At 41.2% G+C, this 19,831-nt stretch overlaps 1 protein-coding gene across 1 annotated transcript in view; it reads left to right on the top strand.

Annotated features, from left to right (window-relative positions):
* MCM10 (minichromosome maintenance 10 replication initiation factor) overlaps positions 1-19,831 on the top strand; it is a 32,211-nt gene that overhangs the window by 10,878 nt on the left and 1,502 nt on the right. Inside the window, exons 6-17 of the mRNA XM_061178492.1 lie at positions 6-171; positions 1,887-2,054; positions 3,288-3,404; positions 6,060-6,259; positions 7,699-7,799; positions 8,777-8,887; positions 8,975-9,092; positions 10,814-11,042; positions 12,188-12,329; positions 12,954-13,072; positions 14,912-15,025; positions 16,929-17,074. Coding sequence (XP_061034475.1) covers positions 6-171; positions 1,887-2,054; positions 3,288-3,404; positions 6,060-6,259; positions 7,699-7,799; positions 8,777-8,887; positions 8,975-9,092; positions 10,814-11,042; positions 12,188-12,329; positions 12,954-13,072; positions 14,912-15,025; positions 16,929-17,074 — 1,731 coding nt within the window. The remainder of the gene's footprint in view (positions 1-5; positions 172-1,886; positions 2,055-3,287; positions 3,405-6,059; positions 6,260-7,698; positions 7,800-8,776; positions 8,888-8,974; positions 9,093-10,813; positions 11,043-12,187; positions 12,330-12,953; positions 13,073-14,911; positions 15,026-16,928; positions 17,075-19,831) is intronic.

The following is a 19,831-nucleotide window of genomic DNA, read 5'->3' as shown; positions in this document are numbered from 1 at the left end:
CCCAGGAAGCCTCGAGTATCCTCCACAGAAATGAACAAGAAAATGACTGGCCGAAGACTGATCAGACTATCTCAGCTCAAGGAAAAGATGGCAAGTGAGAAGCTGGAAGAAATAGACTGGGTGACATTTGGGGTTATATTGAAGAAAATCACTCCACAGAGTTCTAACAGTGTAAGCCATTTTATTGATTTCTCAGCTGTTTCATCACAGATTGACAGTGGGGACTCATATGTTCTTGATTTGTTGCCCAGAGCCCATCAGTATTTCATTTTGAAGTCATTGCTAGTAAGTTCCCAAGTTGCCACACCATTGTTGGGTTGGTACCCGAGGGGGAGATGTGTAAGGAGGGCCCTACTTAAAGAACATCTGGTTGTACAGGCTTCTTGGGCTTTTTATTGTCCATGTCATTCTTTCTTATTTCACTTGTCATTGTTTGTTGATGCGTGTAGATGCCCCTGTGACACTGCAATCCCTTTTGTGCAAGGGAAGCAGGTCCTCAAAGAGGCTGAGTTCACAGATCCTTTGGAAAGCTTTACTAGGTGTAAGATGTCAATTGCAAAAGTCCTGAAATTGCTGACTTGTGCCAGTATAGTATGGTATATTTAATTTGATGGATATTACAAAAGATCTAGCAAGTTTTAAAATAACAGTTGACTGAGGCATAACAGGAAAATTATTTTATGGCCTGACAAGTCAGCAAATCTGGATGCTAAGCCTCTTTCTCCATTTAGCAGGAGTGGTGGCCTTAGGGTGGCCCCAAATCTTTCTTTGAGGACCTCCATTTCCTTACCTGTAAAATGAAGGAACTGGCTTTTGATTATCTCAAAGGCTGTCTCTAAAATACTGCAAATAATCTTGCTCAAAACTAATTCATTCTCCAATTTAGATCTTGGCCAACCTTAGATTTTTTTTATCAGCTCTGACACGAGGGCTTGAGTTTCAGATTCTGAATCCTACTCTAGCCCTGTTCTATCTCGCTAAATGTGAACAAGTCTGGTTTTCATTTGGTTAAGTTCCTAATTGCATCACTACTGGCTATAATGACATGGAAATAATAGGTGTGAAATTTATCTGAACTCCTCTGTACAAATCCTTGGGAGAATAATTAGAATACTTGAGTCTAGGCGATAGCTCACCATAACCTGTAACCATACCCACTCTGGGCTGCCTCTGAAATAGCTTGATTTAATGTTGTGTGAATTATTTTGTTTAAAAAAAAATCTGTAAACATGGAAGATGTTCATATTATAAGTGGGCAGCATTTTGAGTTGCACTTCTTGATATGTCATAGTATTTCCAAAATTTTACAGTTAAATACAACTAGTTTTCTTTAAATGATGCTTTTTTCTTCTAAGCTAAGGAAAGATTTAGAAACATTCAGCTGAAACCTCCTTATTAATAACATAATCAGTGATAAATAATATTTACTAAATTTATATCAGTAAGTTATTTTTTTTACTGAAGTATAGTTGATTTACAATGTTGTGTTAGTTTTTGGTGTACAGCAAAGTGATCCAGTTATACATATATATATTCTTTTTCATATTCTTTTCCATTATGGTTTATTACAAGATATTGAATATAGTTCCCTGTGTTATACAATAGTAGTCCTGTTGTTTAAATATTTTATATATCATAGTTTGTATCTGCTAGTAACAAGTTTGCTATTGGCTTGCCTTTCTTCACCTTCATTTCTAAAATGAGAAGAGTCATACCAAAACCTAGAGAAAGGATTAATTTATAATTAACAGACATTCTGATGATTACATATTCAGGGTAGGTTATACTTAGATATTTTTCCACAGTAGAACACTCAAACTGTAAATGGAGACATTGTAACCCATTGTTCAAAATTTATTAAAAATAAGAATAAATGTTTGCTCCAGGGGAAAACATTTAGCATCTGGCGACTGAATGATCTTCGTGACCTGACGCGGTACGTGTCACTGTTCCTGTTTGGAGAGGTTCACAAAGAACTCTGGAAGACTGAACAGGGTACCGTCATAGGGCTGCTCAACGCGAACCCCATGAAGCCCAAGGATGGTTCAGAGGACGTAAGGCTCTGTTTCCATGATTTTTTTTTGGTCTTTATAACTTAGCTGAGTTCTATCAAAAACATTTATATTGGTCTACCTCCAGGTAATAAGTCAAGCTTTTATATTCTTTTGTCTCCATTAAACTGGTTTTTTGTTTGTTTATTCATCTACCCTTCACCCACCAATATTCTGAATTTCAGACTACTCTAGAGTATTTTATAACAACTTCTTTCATTATATCTTTTCAAATTCGTTCCAAGGTTCCTGGAATTCTTTCAACTCTTGGGCTCAGGTTCCCTTAGATCTCCCATGAATTTCCATGATGGCATCAAGAAGCCAAGGGTTTATAGTTGAGGGAACTGTGTTCCATTTGTTAGTACAATCATAGCTGCAGCTTGTGAATTTTCATTTTTAAAGTGAATTTTCATCTTCTCAAGCATCATTAGAGTTTGGATACTACCTACTGATTCTCTAGTAAATTGCAAACTTAGATACAGTATGAATAGCAACAGTTTCTCCACTCAAGCCAGCAAGAAGCTACTGCTTCTGTTGTAGACAGATTATTATATCACAAGGAGTGAGAGACTAAGTTATTCCATTCCTTGCTTTCACAGAGAAGGGCAGCAAGTCTTCATTTATTGGTTAGGAAGGTGTTTGGCTACAAATAACAGAAAAACTTCACTACAGTTTCTTTTTAATAGTAAACCCTGGGGTTTGTTTTTCTTACATAATAAAAAATCCAGACATAGGCAGTGTGGTGCCGCCAGGGCTGGTGTCCATGAGTCTCTCAGCCTTTTCCTCTTGGTCACAAGATGGCTGTGAAGCTCTAGCCATCACATTTCCATTCAAGGCAGGAAGTGAGCCAGGCTCCTTGCTCTGCTTTTAAAGGAAAGCAGAAGCTTTCCCAGCTACCTTCCCTGCTGACTCCTGCTGAGTGGAGTCACATGACCATCACTAGCTACAAAGAATGCTGGGAAAACTGGGAACTGGATCCATCATCTAAGGCTGAGCGTTTGGATTCTGATAGCAAAGACACAGGAGAAAATAGATAGTGGGTGGAGAACTAAATGTGTCTTCTACACCTCCCATTTCTACAGCTGTCTTACGGAGCACTGGCTTCAAATTCCAGTGCACTGATAGAAAGGATAAAAAGCCTTCTTAACTCGCGCCAACTGTTGCTATATCCATTCTTGCTGTTGAAAGGCCATACCTTTGTCTGCTTTTAACTCCAACTCCCCCTTTTTTCTACAGGTGTGCTTATCTATTGATCATCCTCAAAAGATCTTAATTATGGGGGAAGCTCTTGACCTGGGAACCTGTAAAGCAAAGAAGAAGAATGGAGAACCGTGTACACAGACTGTGAATTTGGTAGGTTTCAGCTTTGTTGGGGTGGTTTTTGCTAAAGACAGAAACTAATAGGAATAAATTACAGGTACTTTACCTGTAATGACCTGTTTGGAACTGAGTTTCCTACATAACAGGAAGCATCAAAGTGAGAAAATTGAATGTGTGGTTAATAATGGCCAGTTTACAAAGCTGAGGGTGGGGGAAAGATTTAACCTCTTAGGAAAGTGATCTTTTATTGCTAGCTGACTAGGAGGTATAAGAAAGAGAGAATTTTAATTTGCCCTCAATTCTTTCTAGTGCTGGAGATTAAACACTAATGATGAAATACACTGAAACCTTATTTCAGTCAATACTTAACTCTATTATACCTTTTCTTAGAGCTTTCTTTTTAAAAAAATAAAAGCTTTATTGAGATAGAATTCACATACCAGACAATTCACAATTCTGAAGTGCACAATTTAGTAATTTTTAATATATTCAGAGAGTTGTGCAGCCATCACCACTATGTAATTTCAGAACATTTTCAGTACCCTTCCAAAAAACCCATATCCATTAGCAGTCATTCCCCATTCTTCTCTCCCCCCAAGTCCTGGCAGCCACTAATCTACTTTCTGTCTCTATAGATTTGCCTATTCTGGACGTTTCATACAATGGAATTGTATAATATGAGTCTTTTGTGTCTGGCTTCTTTCACTTAGCATAATGCTTTTAAGATTCTTCTGTGCTATATCCATGCTACAAAGCCATTTATTAGCACTTCATTCCTTTTTATGGTTGAATAATATTTCATTGATGACCACACTCTTTTTATCCATTCATTGGTTGATGGACATTTGGGTTGTTTCGCATTTGACTGTTACGGATAATGCTGCTGTAAACATTCATGTACAGGTTTTTGTGTGGCTGTCCATTTTCAGTTCCCTCGGGTATATATATGCCTAGGATGGAATTGCTGGGTCTTATGGTAACTCTATGTTTAGGCTTTTGAGGAACCACCAAACTGGTTTCCAAAGTGACTTTTACATTCTCCCCAGCAGTATGTAAGTGTTCTAGTTTCTCCGCATCCCGGCCAACACTTGTTATTGTCTGTCTTTGATTGCAGCCATCCCAGTGGATACTATCCATCTAAGGGGCGCTTCTTAGAGCTCTTTGAAAGGGTTAAATGACAGATTTTGGTTTCATCTCTTTTTATTTCCCTCATTCTTGTCTAACAGATGAACTAGTGAGTAGGACATAGGAAGGAGGGAGATAGTTGGAAAAAGAGGTCTCGGGGGAGTACTTGACAAATCACTTAAACCGCCACTGCCACCATCTCTGAGGTTCACCCAATAGGATAATACTTCAGAGTTTCTCCTTGTTCCTTTCACTGAAAGGGTAGCATGCGTCCAAGAGTCAACCAGAGAAACAGAAAACCTCACCAGAAACTGATTTTGTTTTATTTTTTAACTTTTATTGAGGTAAAATTCACATTATGTATAATTGACGATTTTAAAATGTACACGTCAGTAATATTTAGTGTATTCACTTTGTTGTGCAACCACCAGCTTCTTCTAACTTCCACACCTTTTCATCACCCCATAAAAACACCCCCTCCCTATTAAGTAACCACTTCCCTGGTGACCTGTAATCTGCTTTCTGTCTCTGGATATATGCCATAAAAGGAATCATACAACATGGGACCTTTGTGTCTGACTTCTTTCGCTTAGCATAACCTTTTCTTTTTTTTTTTTTTTAAATAAATTTATTTATTTATTTTATTTTTCACTGCGTTGGGTCTTTGTTGCTGCCCGTGGGCTTTCTCTAGCTGCGGCGAGCGGGGGCTACTCTTCGTTGCGGTGCGCGGGCTTCTCATTGCGGTGGCTTCTCTTGTTGCGGAGCACGGGCTCTAGGCGCGTGGGCTTCAGTAGTTGCAGCACGCGGGCTCAGTATTTGTGGCTCTCGGGCTCTAGAGCGCAGGCTCAGTAGTTGTGGCGCACGGGCTTAGTTGCTCCATGGCATGTGGGATCTTCCCGGACCAGGGCTCGAACCCATGTCCCCTGCACTGGCAGACGGATTCTTAACCACTGTGCCACCAGGGAAGTCCCTAGCATAACCTTTTCAAGGTTCATCCTAGAAGCTGATTTTACTTCCATTGTAGAAAGAGGGCAAAGGCAGTGAATGATGCCACTTTTTCTTTCACCCAAGTAGTTTGTTCTGAGGAGTTTAGGGGAAGAACTTCTCCCCCCAACCCCACTTTTTGTTTTTAATTTTTATTGGCGTAGAGTTGATTTACAGTGTTGTGTTGGTTTCAGGTGTACAGCAAAGTGAATCAGTTATACATATATCAATACATATATCCACTCTTTTTTAGATTCTTTTCCCATATAGGCCATTACAGGGTATTGAGTAGAGTTCCCTGTGCTGTACAGTAGATCCTTATAGTTATCTGTTTTATATATAGTAGTGTGTATATGTCAATCCCAATCTCCCAATTTATCCCCGCCCTCCCATCCTTACCTCGGAAAAGAACTTCTAGGTTGCTGCTTAGCTGTGCGTTGAGAATGGTCTCGGAGGTCAGCAGGGAGGCTTCTGCCCGCAGAATAGCTCTCTGTGAGACTGGGAGAAAGGAGCTGTGTCTATTAACGTTGTCCCCGGCCTGTCTCCCTAACGCTGATGAGCCGCTCTTCCTTTTTACAGAATGACTGTGAATACTGTCAGTATCACATCCAGGCCCAGTACAAGAAGCTCAGCGCCAGGCGAGCCGACCTGCAGTCCACCTTCTCCGGCGGCCGAATTCCAAAGAAGTTTGCCCGCAAAGGCATCAGCCTGAAAGAAAGGCTGTGCCAGGATGGTTTTTACTACGGAGGAGTTTCTTCAGCCTCGTATGCAGCCTCAATGTGAGACATTCTCAGGGCTTCTTTGGGGTCAGGGGTCTTGCTTGTTATCTTTTAAGAGTAAACCCAGTGGTTGTACGTTTCTGTCCCAGTCCTGGAAGACTTGTACAGGTTTTATCTTTCATAACGTGCTGCCTGGAACAAGATGGCTGAGGGCCTCTTTCATTCCCGGGAAGAGAGGAAAACACTCAGAAGGCGGGGAAACTAAGTCAGGTCATGATGGTCTTTAACAGGGAACCCACACTTCCTCTTTGGCTTCTAATGTAAATAGTGCAGCTTTGTCAGGTCTGATCGGCCGTTAAAAGTGTTAATCATAGTGTTGACAGACTTGAAATCGTTTCCCTCACGACTGTTAGTGTGAGGTTGCTGACCTCGTGGAACCCACATTGAATGTAGTGAGGGAATGTGCAGAGAAGCCTCCCGGGGGAGGGGGATGCTGCTGAGGCTGGCATGCCTGGCCTCTCCTCTGGGGGTCTCATTCTCTCCCTGGAGTCCCTGAGTAGACGATCGATGGCCTCGTCCCTGTTCTCTAGAAAGTACGTCTGAGGATGCGGCAGGTGGGGACCTGGCTCAAGGGAGCTAGCTACACTTGGTCCAAGAACAAAACAGATTTTGTCCTCGATCCAACACAAATTGGGCTAGAGGACTCTCACTTCCTGTATATTTTGTGATATCAAGCACATTTTTAAGATTTAAAATAATTTCTGTATTTTACCAAATTGCAAAAAGCAATACACATGTTATTTTTTAAAAATGTATGTACAGTGTAGCCAAAAGGAGACAGTAAAAACCATCTATGATCCCACCACCTAGATAATAACTGTTAGTTTTGGTATATATGGTTCTGGGGGTCCTTTTTTCTGAAATGTATAAAGTTTTAATAGTATAAAATGAGATCATAATATACCTATACTTTGCCAACGTTCTTTTTTCCCACATAAAATAATGAATTTTTCTTTGTGGAACATTCACTTATGGCATTATTTTTAGTGGCTACATGGTGTTCTTTTACATGGCTCTGTGGTAATTTAAATAATTCTCCATGGATAAACATTTATAGCATTTACAACTTTTAACAATACAAACAAAACTTCCGTTAATATCCTAAATTTTTGCATAGGTCTTAGGTAAATCCTAGACTACTTGATAAGTCCTAGTCTACTTGATCAAAGTGTTGGCATATTTTTTATTTCTTTTGCCAACTTGCTCTTCCGGAACAGCCTTCAATCAAATTTGTAGGTCGCCTGTTGTTTTATACCTGTGACATAATGCACACACCAGTTATGCTGTAGGGCCACGGTATTAAGAAAGTCTACTTACATGGTGATTTGAGAAACGTTGACAGTTTGTAATAAATGACTACTTCTGCACCTTCTTTACCTCACAGAGCGTTGAAGTTCAGTGATTTTCCTTTTTTGAGGGGGTGACTCTTGTCATTTCAGTGCAGCTGCTGTCGCACCTAAAAAGAAGATTCAAACCACTCTGACTAATCTGGTGGTTAAGGGCGCAGACTTGATCCTTCAGGAAACTCAACAAAAACTCGGTAACTTTGTTTCTAGATAACTATTTTTCTTTCTCCGGTTTAAACATGTAGTCTTCAGGATTGAAACTGGTTAGATCCTAACACTAAGTTACGCTTGGTGAGTGATGTGGCCTCAGCTGAACGAACCAAGCTTGGTTGGCAGCATCTTAAGAAAAAACAGCATATTAATCTTAGCTGTGTCTTAGCTTTTTAAAATGTCTTGATGGGGACTTCCCTGATGGTGCAGTGGTTAAGAATCTGCCTGCCAATGCAGGGGACACAGGTTCGTTCCCTGGTCCGGGAAGATCCCACATGCCATGGAGCAACTAAGCCCATGCACCACAACTACTGAGCCTGTGCTCTAGAGCCCGTGCGCCACAGCTACTGAAGCCCGCACACCTAGAGCCCGTGCTCCACAACAAGAGAAGCCACAGCCATGAGAAGCCCGCACACCGCAACGAAGAGTAGCCCCTGCTCACTGCAACTAGAGAAAGCCAGTGTGCAACGAAGACCCAATGCAGCCAAAAAAGTAAAAAATAAAATAAAATGTCTTGATGTATCTGGGTCTAACTCTTAGTGTCCAGCACTAGAATCAGTAGTATCAGGTTCCTAGTCAAACTCGTCGGTTATCTTTCATTAAAACAGGTCTAGGTCGGAGAATGCCACCTCCACCCTGACCTTGGGGCTCTGTTCATAACAGTGGTCAAGGTCTAGCATGGATCCTTATGCATAGTGCATATTCCAGGAATAGTGTATGAAATGACCCCGCAGGTATTAGTATTCTAATCATTTTTCAAAAATAAGATACATTTGTCTTACCCTTGCAGTCCTACTGGTCTGAGGTTAGAGGTGAAAGATTCTCTTTTCTCTTGATAGTCCATCTACTTCATTTACAAATAACTAAAGTTATGAAAGCAGAGTTTAAAAAGGGATAAGTCACATGACATAAAATACTCTTGAATTTTGAATCCTCTAACGCTGATATTTGTATATTCCAGGAATACCCCAGAAGAGCTTGTCTTGCTCTGAGGAGTTCAGGGAACTGATGGACTTGCCTACATCTGGAGCCAGAAACTTGAAACATCATTTAGCCAAAGTCAAGTCATCAGGTAGAGTCAGCCTGTACCTGCTCTAGTGTCTATGCGTGGGTCCCCACAGCCTCTCAGAACCCCCTCAGCCTGTGGCTTGTGTTTTAGGGATCATGGGGAGCCCGAAACCTGCTTTCCAGTCTATCTCGGCGTCAGCCCTCTTGAAGCAACAGAAGCAGCATATGTTAGAGATGCGGAAAAAGAAATCAGAAGAAATACAGAAACGGTAGGAGTCACAGATTTAATGTTCCCTGTTTAGATAGCTCATCTCGGGAATTCTGAGGATGTCTTAATAGATTTCAAAAGTGTGACTTTGGATTTGGGGTGGTTGGCTACCTTTTTAACTTCAGAAGTTTTTAAAAAATTAATTTTAATATAACCTTTAAAATTATAAAGCATTTAAAGTTATGTATTTCTGACTTATGCTGGTAAATCCTGAGACCTGGTGGTACAGGCTGCAGTAATTTATATCACTGTGGAAACGAGAAAGGAGTAACATATAAAGACAGTTTTGTGAAAAGGGAAAGTAGGCGTTGAGCTGTTTGGTGCCCGTTTCTCAGTTTTGCCACAGTTAGGTTTTTAATTACAGGCTGGGCCAATGCGTGGATTCTGCATTTGTTCAGGTCAGTGATAAAAATGAGGCACTGAGAATGGAGAGTCATTTCAGAGGCAGAATCAAGTGGAAATGGGTGTGGAAGGTAAACAAATCAAAGACTCTTGAACTCAAGTTATCCGATGGTAGTAAGAGCTGCTGTTTACAGTCACCCAGCATGCACTGAGCCACCATGCACTGAGCCACCATGCTTTACACTGTACACACGTCTCATCGGTCCTTACCATAATCTGCGAGGTGTTATTATCCTTGTTTTATGACTAATGTAACTGAAGACCAGAGAGTTAGTAAGTGGTGGAGCCAAGTTTGAACTCACACCTACCTGTTCTACTCCAGTGTTGAACCATTATGCTGTCCCAGATCTAGGCTCCTATAGGGTACCTAGTTCCATGGAAAAGGACGCCTATTACGAGTCAAGAGGAAATGCTTTGGAAAAATAAGAGAATGGATTTGGCCTCAGGCAGGTTAGTTTGAGGTGCTGGTGGGATATCTATAGAGGTATTCATCAGGGGCCTACAGGTGACGTAAATGTATATATATGGACATAAAAATGTATATGGAGTTGTGAACCTTGTAGGGAGTAGAAAGCACCCGTCAGTTTAAAGGCATTAGTTTGAAGTTTTTCAGAATTTTGCTGGCCAAACAAAACATACCTTTGGGCAGGATCTGCTAGGCAATTTGCAAACTCAGCCTGGAGCTTACAGGAGTGGGGATGTGGTAGGGAAGAGAAGACTGGCCCAGGATTATCTGGTACTAGTCCTGAGCCTGTCACTTACGAGCAGTGGGGTCTTGGGCCTCAATTTCTTTATCCCTACAATGAGAGGTTTGGCCTAGATGATTTCTGACCTTTGTTGTTTTTAAATAGTCCTTAAAGCCATATATAAAATAATCACTGTGTGAATTATAGCACCTTTCTGTTAGGACTTCCAAATGTAACAAATGTGTTATCTCTTCCCAGTAGAGGAAACAAAATACAGAGAGATTCGGTGAGTTCCTGAAGGATCTCAGCTAACCAGAGGGCTAGGAATACAGTCCACAGCTCGCCTTCAGGGCGAAGGTGCTCCACTGTCTGCACCCACTGGAAAGCCAGTTGATAAAAATAGTAATCAGTTCTAACCTGGTGAAACAATTAGCACTTATTCAATGAAAAATCAGTTAGCTTAAGAGATAGTGAGGCTAGTATTGTTTTTACTGTGCACTAATCTGAATTAATAACCAAGAAGGGAAAATTATTTTACTGACGACTGCTTATTAGCTGGTGGCCTGCCTGCGGTCTCCCAGTCTGCATGTTTTGTGCTCGTGTGCATAGTTTGTGACTGCCTATTTCTTTAAAGATTTCTCCAAAGTGCGAGTGAAGTTGAGAGCCCAGCTGTGCCCTCCTCTTCTCGGCAGCCCCCTTCTTGGTCTCCACCAACGGGGGCTGAGTTCCCCAAGCTGAAAGGAGCCCCAGCCATACAGATGCCAAAGCTTGGAAGAGACATCTCAGAAGGAGATGATGTCCTCTTTTTTGATGAGTCACCACCACCAAGACCAAAACTGAGTGTGTTAGCAGAAGCCAAAAAGGTAACTGGCATCTCTTTTCTTCACCACTTGAATTTGTATTCTGTGAGACACAGCTGATATTTCAAACTTTATATACCTGTGACCAGGAAAGACAATCACCTCATACCTATTTATTGATCATGATAATTAGAGTCAAAGGAATTTTAAATGATAATGGGTATCAACATAATGCCATTAATTTAATCCAAGAGAACTAGCTACTGTCTCCACACTATTTCTTGTCAGGCTGCAGGAGATAACCTAGAAGAAGATACTGTTTTACAGCTGGAGACCCTAGTATTAAGGGGAAACATTCTTGGAATTGTTGAGGCAATTGAATTGTCAAATAGTGGTTTAAAGAATCCTTCTTTAAAAGAAATCTTACACAGAAGCCCAGTCTGTAGACAGATAAAAGCTAAGCTGCTCTGATTGAAGTGGGAATTGGGGGTGGTCAGAACCCCACCTCCTCAGCAAGGTCTCTCTCTCCTCTTCCTGAGTCACCCTGAGCCCCCGACTTGAGCCTGTCTTCTCTTTATTTCTAGTTAGCAGCTAGAACCACATGAAGGGCAAAGGCTAGCTGCAAGCCACAGCCGTACCTACAGTAATAATAATAGCAGTTATGCACATATGATACTATGTGTCTGTGATATGTGCATACATGCTGTTTACTGTGTACAAGTACATGCTTGGCATGCATTGTCTCATTTTATCCTTAGAACCACAACCCTAAAAGGTAGGTTAGTGCTGTCATCCCCGTTTTATAAATGTAGAAACTGAAGCTGAACAATTAAGTCAGGTTATAAACTAGTAAGTGGCAGGGCTGGAATTCTATCCTAATCTGTCTATTCTGAAACAAACTTCCAGAATGTTTGTGTGGTTCCTCTGTGGGTCTAAAAGCCTACACATTAGCTGAAGGACTAGCTGAAGTTTAACTATTGATATTTAAATAAGCTGAGATTTGTTTTACTAACTTAGAGACCTGTCTTCCATTCTTCGAAATTTTAATAATTGTGTTAATAATGCTAAGTAAAATGTAGATATATTTTGCTAATGTATGTTTGAGAACAGCCAGAATTCACTGGTTAATCACTGGAAAGGGGTACAGAGCTACAGACGCCTATCTCATCTTTTAGATTTTTATCTCCCTCTCTTTTCTTTTTTTTTAGTTGGCTGCTATAACCAAATTAAGGGCAAAAGGCCAGATTCTTACAAAAACAGACCCAAACAGCATTAAGAAGCTAAAGGAACCCCAGAATGTCCTGGAAGTGAAGGAACGCGTAGAAAAGAACAACACATTTTCTCCTCAAGGTACTGCGAATAGGAAACTTAGCAGTAGGAAAGAGACACTACTTATAAAGGAAATGTTCCAAAACATAACCAGCCTCCCTGACATCAAAAGTCATTATTTTATTTCCATTTACCTATATGGAGAGTACCTAAGTAGAATTTCTGCAGTTGGAACTGATTGTTTTTTATAGTCACATTAAATTAAAATGAAATTATGCACAATTTGAAAACGAGATTTCTCATTGGATCTTTGCACATACATATTAGTATAAAGATTTGTTTTGAAAGAAGTAGAATTCCTTTTGTTTTAAATTGCCCTATTTTTATTTTTAAAACTCTGAAGCTGGCAGTGTCCTTTTAACATGAGTTTGTAAATAGGAATTTTGTTGTTGTTGTTACCTATTTTCATAATTGGCTCTTATTTTAAGGTGAAAAAGATTCTAATTTAGTGGTCAAGTCTGCCATCCCCTCCCGCATATTCTAGTTTGTATTTCTCAACTCAGTTCTTCTAAGAGCCATCCTTTGCTCATAACAAGTGGGGGTAAATGCAGTTTGAAGGGTCTTGTAGGGGGAGACGCAGCTGAGTCGGCGAGGCCCGCTGGCCCTCTGAGGTTCCTCTGTTCACTCTTTTTCTTTCTGCTCTAGCTGAGGATGAATTGGAGCCTGCCAGGAAAAAAAGGAGAGAACAGCTTGCCTACCTGGAATCTGAGGATTTTCAGACAATTCTAAAAGCAAAATCGAGGCACACGGGGATCCTAAAAGAGGTAAAAAAGAGCCCAGAAGGTCAAAGGTGACAGAGATGTCCTCAGACTCAGGCGCTCTGTCGTGGGCTAAGAATCTCTTCCTGTTTCCTCAGCCAAGATGTTAGTTGTATGTCAGTTTGTTTGAGTTTGTTTTGAAGAACAGGAATATTGCTAATAGATTTTAGCTTTGCCTTTGTTGCATTGAAGAATATCATTCAACATTATTTAAATTGACTTCAGTATTATAAAATGTTTCAGTCAATATTTTATAACTTTGAAGTATATTCTATAAAAATGTCAAATTAATGTGTTGTACACCTAAAACTAATATAAAATTGTTAAGTCAACTATACTTCAATTTTAAATGATTAACTCTTTAAAAAGTTTACCTGTAGTTATGGCTGTGAAGTTATGTTTTAATGGCTCTCCGCTATCTACTGTTTTCTGCCTTGCAGTATGGGAAGGGATTTTTCCATTCATACATTTTTATATGGACCCTGCAAATGCTCTAAATCAGTAGTTCTCAACCCAACACTCACAATGCCCCTTTTTAATAACAGGTGTTTTGTATTGTTCTCTTATTATCCTGAAATTAAATTTGTGGATAATGTAAATCACCTAGCTAGTAATTTCAAAAATAACAATATAATATCCTAGCTGTAATATAAAGAGGAAAAAAGGAAAATGTTTATAATAAAAATATGTATTTCATTATGTAAAATACATGGGCACAACTACCCTTGAAGAAGTAATAAAATAGAGGCTTGGATTTGTAAGCATATATAAATGGATTTATCAGGCAGCTAGCAATGAAGACTCAGTAGATGTGTTTTCTTAGTAACTTGAATACTGTGGGCCTATTTCTTTGACAATGTGGTTTATTTTTTTAAACTTTTGAAGACATCAAAGCACAGTTGTCTCTCCATATCCACAGGACTTTTGGAACACTCAGTGTATGTGAAAACCATGCACAAGTATTGTGGTGTTATATATAAAGCTGTTAGATTTGAGGGTTATAATCGGGTTTTTCATCCACATGGATGCCCTGTAGAACATTGAGAACAATCCTTTGATGTGTAAGGGACTGTTCCATGCATTGCAGAAGGTGTAGCGTCCGTGGTCCCCGCCAGTGGCAAAGGTTATGGTCACTGGGATAACAAAAGAAGTGCTCCCACAGATTTTCAAAATGTCCCCCACTTAGTGCCAATATGCCAAATGATCTGCCTTTCTTTTGATTAACAAAGGACTAACGAGACAATGATATAACTTTCTACTGGACTTGAAACTCAGTCAGGAGAGGTGCTCAAGCAGACCCCAAAAGGCTGTAGAGCTGAGTTCCTTGGTTTTTGTGGCCACCAAAGACCTTGCGCCTTTTGCCTGGTGCAGCTGCACTGACTCGAGCTGTGACCACATCCTGCCCTGAATGTCTCTCTGCCCTCACACCTCCTACCTGTGTTCCAGACAAGCAGGGATTGCTCCTGCCAAGTGCTTGGTCTGGAGAATAGTATCGAATAGAATGGGCGTCATCACTGGGGAAGCATCCAGCACCTCCCATAGCTGAATCTATATTGGAACAGTGCAAACAGTTCCCTTCTGGGGCACACTTGACCTGATGATGCTGTTAATCACATCAGTAGTTTAAATTTGTATTTAGTGTCTTACACGTCACCAAATGCTTTCATACCCTCTTTTTGCCCATTAAGGGCTTGTTTCTACTTACTGTCTTTTGGGTTGCGGTTCATTGATCCATGTCCTCATACAGTTAGCTTGTCTATTCAGTTCAGATTTGATTATTATTAAGCAGCTGCCTAGTCTATATCAGATTTGGTACAAGGTCTTCTGGGTGTCTTGTCATTCCAGGCCGAGGCTGAGCTGCAGGAACACTATTTTGAGCCCCTGGTGAAAAAAGAACAAATAGAAGAAAAGATGAGAAACACCCGGGAAGTGAAATGTCGAGTCGTGACGTGCAGGACGGTGAGTGCGGGAGACAGTTCTCCCCACGACCTGTCTGGGGTTGCTGTGACTCAGCAGGATGTGGAGAGTCTGGGGGGTGTGGGCCCACGTCTTATGACCAGAGTCCTGCCCGGGTCATTTAATTAGGCTGCAAACCAAATGGCGTCCGATAGCCCAGCACCGGGCTTCCCATGACCCATCCACTGAGCTCTGATGGTAGAGCCTTTGTATTGAGATGTTCCTCATTTGGCCACAGCTCCTGGTTCTGTGGAAGAGCCTCTTCCCCTTTGACCACTGGACCGAGTATTCTTATCTCTCCTCCTCAAGTTTTAGCACGCCCTCAGTCCATAGTTCCTAAGTCCCTGGGGCCTTGGTTGAACAACTTGATTTGGCATCAGATATCATGATCAACTACTGTTGTTCCCTTCTGCTCAGGGCCTAACCTACTAGATTGAATCTCAGGGCAGAGTGTGAATTGTATTATTGTCTCTGTTTGCAGAATTTTTACCCTGAGTCTATTAGAAAATTCAAAATCCTCTACTCCTCAACACTAATCAAAAATGGCCAAAAAAAAAAAAAGTTATTGCTGAACACTACTCCTTCCATTACCATTTCTTTGAAATATGCCTGCATGGCTAATCCGCTTTGTGAGCACATGTAAGAGGAGAAAGTGGTTTAGCTTACCCCGTGCAATTTTCTCTATCTTTATTCCTTTTAAAACCTTAGATTCTCCTTTACATTTAGGGGGTGGGCCAAAAGGTGGAGCTTCCTTCAGAAAGTTCAGACCGTGGAAAATCAGTAAAGCTTTTACTCCGTAGGACAGCTTTTCCTCTGACAACGTGGCTGTATTAGGACAGAGCTGGTGTATTCATTTCCTGTTGCTGCTGTGACAAATGACCACCAACTGGGTGGCTTAGAACAACACAAATTTATTATCTCACAGTTTTGTAGGTCAGAAGTGGGTCTCACTGGGGTAAAATCCAGGTGTCAGTAGGGTGCGTTCCTTTCTGGAGGCTCTAGGGGACAATCCACGTCCTTGCCTTTCCCGGCTTCTAGAGCTCACCTGCATCCCTTGGATCATGGCCCCTTTCTCCATCATCGAAACCAGCAATGGGAGGTGGGGTCCTCTCGTCACAAATCAACTGATTAGCAACTGTAATTCCATCTGTAACCTGAATTCCCCTTTGCCATGTAACATAACATGCTCGTAAGTTCCAGGGAATAGGGTGTTCACATCTTGGGGGGATTATTTTGCCTGCCACAATTGGCATACCATTCTGCTCTGCCCTCTTTGAGGCTGCCAAGGCCAAAAGTTATTTTTCTAGACTCCGTGTGATTACCCGAAATTCCATTGCACTGTCTGGCTCTGTTTCAGCCTTCACCCATCATTTCTTGTTCTTTTCAGTGCTTTGAAGGATCAAAATTAAAAGTAAATTACTTAATATCTGTCTTGGTTTTGCTGTGTATGAAAGAGGAGTGGTAATAAGCTTATAATCCTTCCCAGTGGCCTTGTAAGAGAGAAGGGAAGAGCGGCTCAGCATCCTTCCTGAGTAGGCCCCGTGGTCGTCATCTGTTGTCTTACAGTCAGGGACTGCAGTGAAGACAGGGCAGACCAATCAGAGCTACTTAGAGATTGCCAATCCTTTTCTTCCTTCGCCCTAGCCATTGTCTTGATGTCACAGAAGGTTATTGTGTATTTTACACCTGAAATAGGGGCAAACATGAGAAAAAGTGGTATCAGTAGGGGGAAAGTCAAGAAATCACATGATCACTGCAGCCAGAAGATAATAGCTCCGCCGGCCCCTGCCTGGTGGCGATGAAAGAACGGAAGTTCTCGGGACAGGCTGCCCTCGTGGCAGCTGGCTCATTTCTCCTTCGGAGCTCTTGACCGGACATGTGCCTTCTTTCTGCTGGTCCTGTGCAGTGCGCTTACACCCACTTCAAGCCTCTGGAGACCTGCGTCAGCGAGCAGCACAGCTACCAGTGGCACGACGGTGTGAAGAGGTTTTTCAAGTGTCCCTGTGGAAACAGAAGTGTCTCCCTCGACAGGCTCCCCCAAAAGCACTGCAGGTATGAGAATTGCTGGGCTTCTTGGTCTCATCCAGGCTTCCTGAACCTTTTTCCAATTCCCATGTGATGCTGTTCCCTTGGACCTGTGGACAGTCCTTGACCCCGGGAGGGTCACCCTTGCTGTGTGCCACCTTACGGCTCCTGGGTATCCCCGAATGCTCCTGGAGGGAAGGGACCCTGCCCCTTTCACAGCTGTATCCCCAATGCTAAACATAGTGCCCGGTGCATAGTAGGTTATCAGAAATGTTTGTTGAATAAATAAATGGAGCCTGTGTATGGTGGGTTGGTGAAATATGTGTGTTTGTGGGGGGCTCGGATAGGGAATCTTTTTTCTCTGCTGTAAAGAGTTATTTGTTTAAATTTTTATAATATGTGAGTATGTGTGTTTTTTTTGTTTGTTTGTTTGTTTTAATTTTTATTTATTTATTTATTTATTTGGCTGTGTTGGGTCTTCGTTTCTGTGCGAGGGCTTCCTCTAGCTGCGGCAAGCGGGGGCCACTCTTCATCGCGGTGCGCGGGCCTCTCACTATCGCGGCCTCTCTTGTTGCGGAGCACAGGCTCCAGACGCGCAGGCTTAGTAGTTGTGGCTCACGGGCCCAGTTGCTCCGCGGCATGTGGGATCCTCCCAGACCAGGGCTCGAACCCGTGTCCCCTGCATTAGCAGGCAGATTCTCAACCACTGCGCCACCAGGGAAGCCCCAGTATGTGTGTTTTAAGGGACTTTTTGCTTTTACTTTGGGGGTGGAATTTCAGATACAGAGGCAGAGCTGCTGTGTTTGACTACTCAGGGGGCATGATTCATGTAGAACAGCCTGAGTAATACCTGTGCAGTTCGGGGTGCAGTTTGTAGAACATTGTCCTTGGTGCGTTCAGTGCTCTCCTAATTTATGTATTTCTCTGTCCCCTTCCTCACTCACTATGAGTGTTGTTAGATATCTTTTCTTATTTTCCTTTGATTTATCAATGTGGTACATTACATTGTTAAGTTTTTCTGAAGTTGAACTTTCCTTTTTTATTCCTTGGATAAACACGACTTATCTTGATGATTTTTTTATTTCAGCATACTGTTATAATCAATTAGCTAATATTTTATATGTGATTTTTATATCTATTCATAAGTGAATTAGACCTTTTTTTTCCTTTTCTTATATAGACCTATCTCGTTTTGGAACCAAGATTATGTGAGCCTTATAAAGCGAATTGGGCAGCTTCCTGAAATAACATATTAACTAGCAATTATTTCTTGAAAGTTTAGTAAATCTCAGCTGTAAAATTATTTAGGCCCTGTTCTTGGAGGAAAGGAGTGGCTTTGATTACCATTTCAATTTCATGGTCTCTTTTCTACCAATTTCAGCTTTTTATATTTTTCTAGGAATCCATTTCATTTAGATTTTCAAATTTATTAACATTTAGTTGTCCCTAATGTACTTTTTTCAGTCTGTTACTTGCTATATTTTATTAATAGGTACTTACTATATTTTGTTCTGTTGTTTTTTTTCTTCTCTTTTTCAGAGTCAACCTTGATAGAAGTCTCTTTGTTCTGTTAACCTTTTCAGAAAACCATCTTTTAGTTTTCTAAACATTTATTGATTTTCTTTCTGTTTTCCTGATTTCCACCCTTATCTTTATGTACTTCTTGTTTCTTTGGGTTTGCTTTGTACCGTTTTGTGTACATTCTTCAGTTAAAAGCTTAAACTCAACTTATTAGTTTGTAACCTTTCTTGTTGCCTCATAAGTCAATTATTTTTTTAAATAAATTGAAGGTTTGTGGCAACCCTGAGTTGAGCAAGTCTATTGGCACCATTTTTCCAACAGCGTTTTATTTATTTATTTATTTATGGCCGCGTTGGGTCTTTGTTGCTGCGCGTGGGCTTTCTCTAGTTGCAGCGAGTGGGGACTACTCTTCGTTGAGGTGCGCGGGCTTCTCATTGCAATGGCTTCTCTTGTTGCGGAGCACTGGCCCTAGGCGCGCGGGCTTCAGTAGTTGTGGCACATGGGCTCAGTAGTTGTGGCTCGCAGGCTCTAGAGCATAGGCTCAGTAGTTGTGGCGCACGGGCTTAGTTGCTCTGCGGCATGTGGGATCGTCCCAGACCAGGGCTCGAACCCATGTCCTCTGCATTGGCAGGTGGATTCTTAACCACTGCGTCACCAGGGAAGTCCCCTCATAAATCAGTTTAAAGCTACTATTTCCCTCTAAATAGTTCTGCTTTAGCAGTCACCTGCAAAGTTTGATGCTTACTTAAAATTATTTCTTAATGTCTTGGATGATTTCCTTTTTGACCCAAGAGTTAGTAATATATATGGGATTGATTTTATCTTTTTTGTTATTAATTTCTAACTTTATTGCGTTATTCTTGAAGGACATAATTTGTATGATGTTGATTCTTTGGAATTTGAGGCAATCTCACTATCACCTTTTCACCAGGATATTCTCACTACCTTTTGGTTCGCTCATTTCGTTTTGGTTGTTATTTCCTGGACCCCGAACTTCACTCTCATTTCCAGTTTCTCCAAAGCTGATTTGGGATGAGGGTGGGGGCTCGTTCATCACCTTGTCAGGAGCTGGTTTGTGCATATTTTTACAATCTAGGTTAGAATTGTTCTAAGCAGCTATTTGTATATTGATATTTGACTTCTCTCCAAAGTATTGTAACAGCAAGAGCTTGTGTAAAACATTTGATTATCAGAGAAATGTGTTCATTGAGGATAAGCAGTAAGTACAACTCAAATGGAAGAACACGATGCCTTTCAGCCTCC

This window comes from Eubalaena glacialis, chromosome 2, assembly GCF_028564815.1.
Source record: "Eubalaena glacialis isolate mEubGla1 chromosome 2, mEubGla1.1.hap2.+ XY, whole genome shotgun sequence".
NCBI lineage: Eukaryota > Metazoa > Chordata > Mammalia > Artiodactyla > Balaenidae > Eubalaena > Eubalaena glacialis.
Note: the sequence above shows the minus strand (reverse complement) of the source record. Positions and strands in the feature narration are given on the sequence as shown.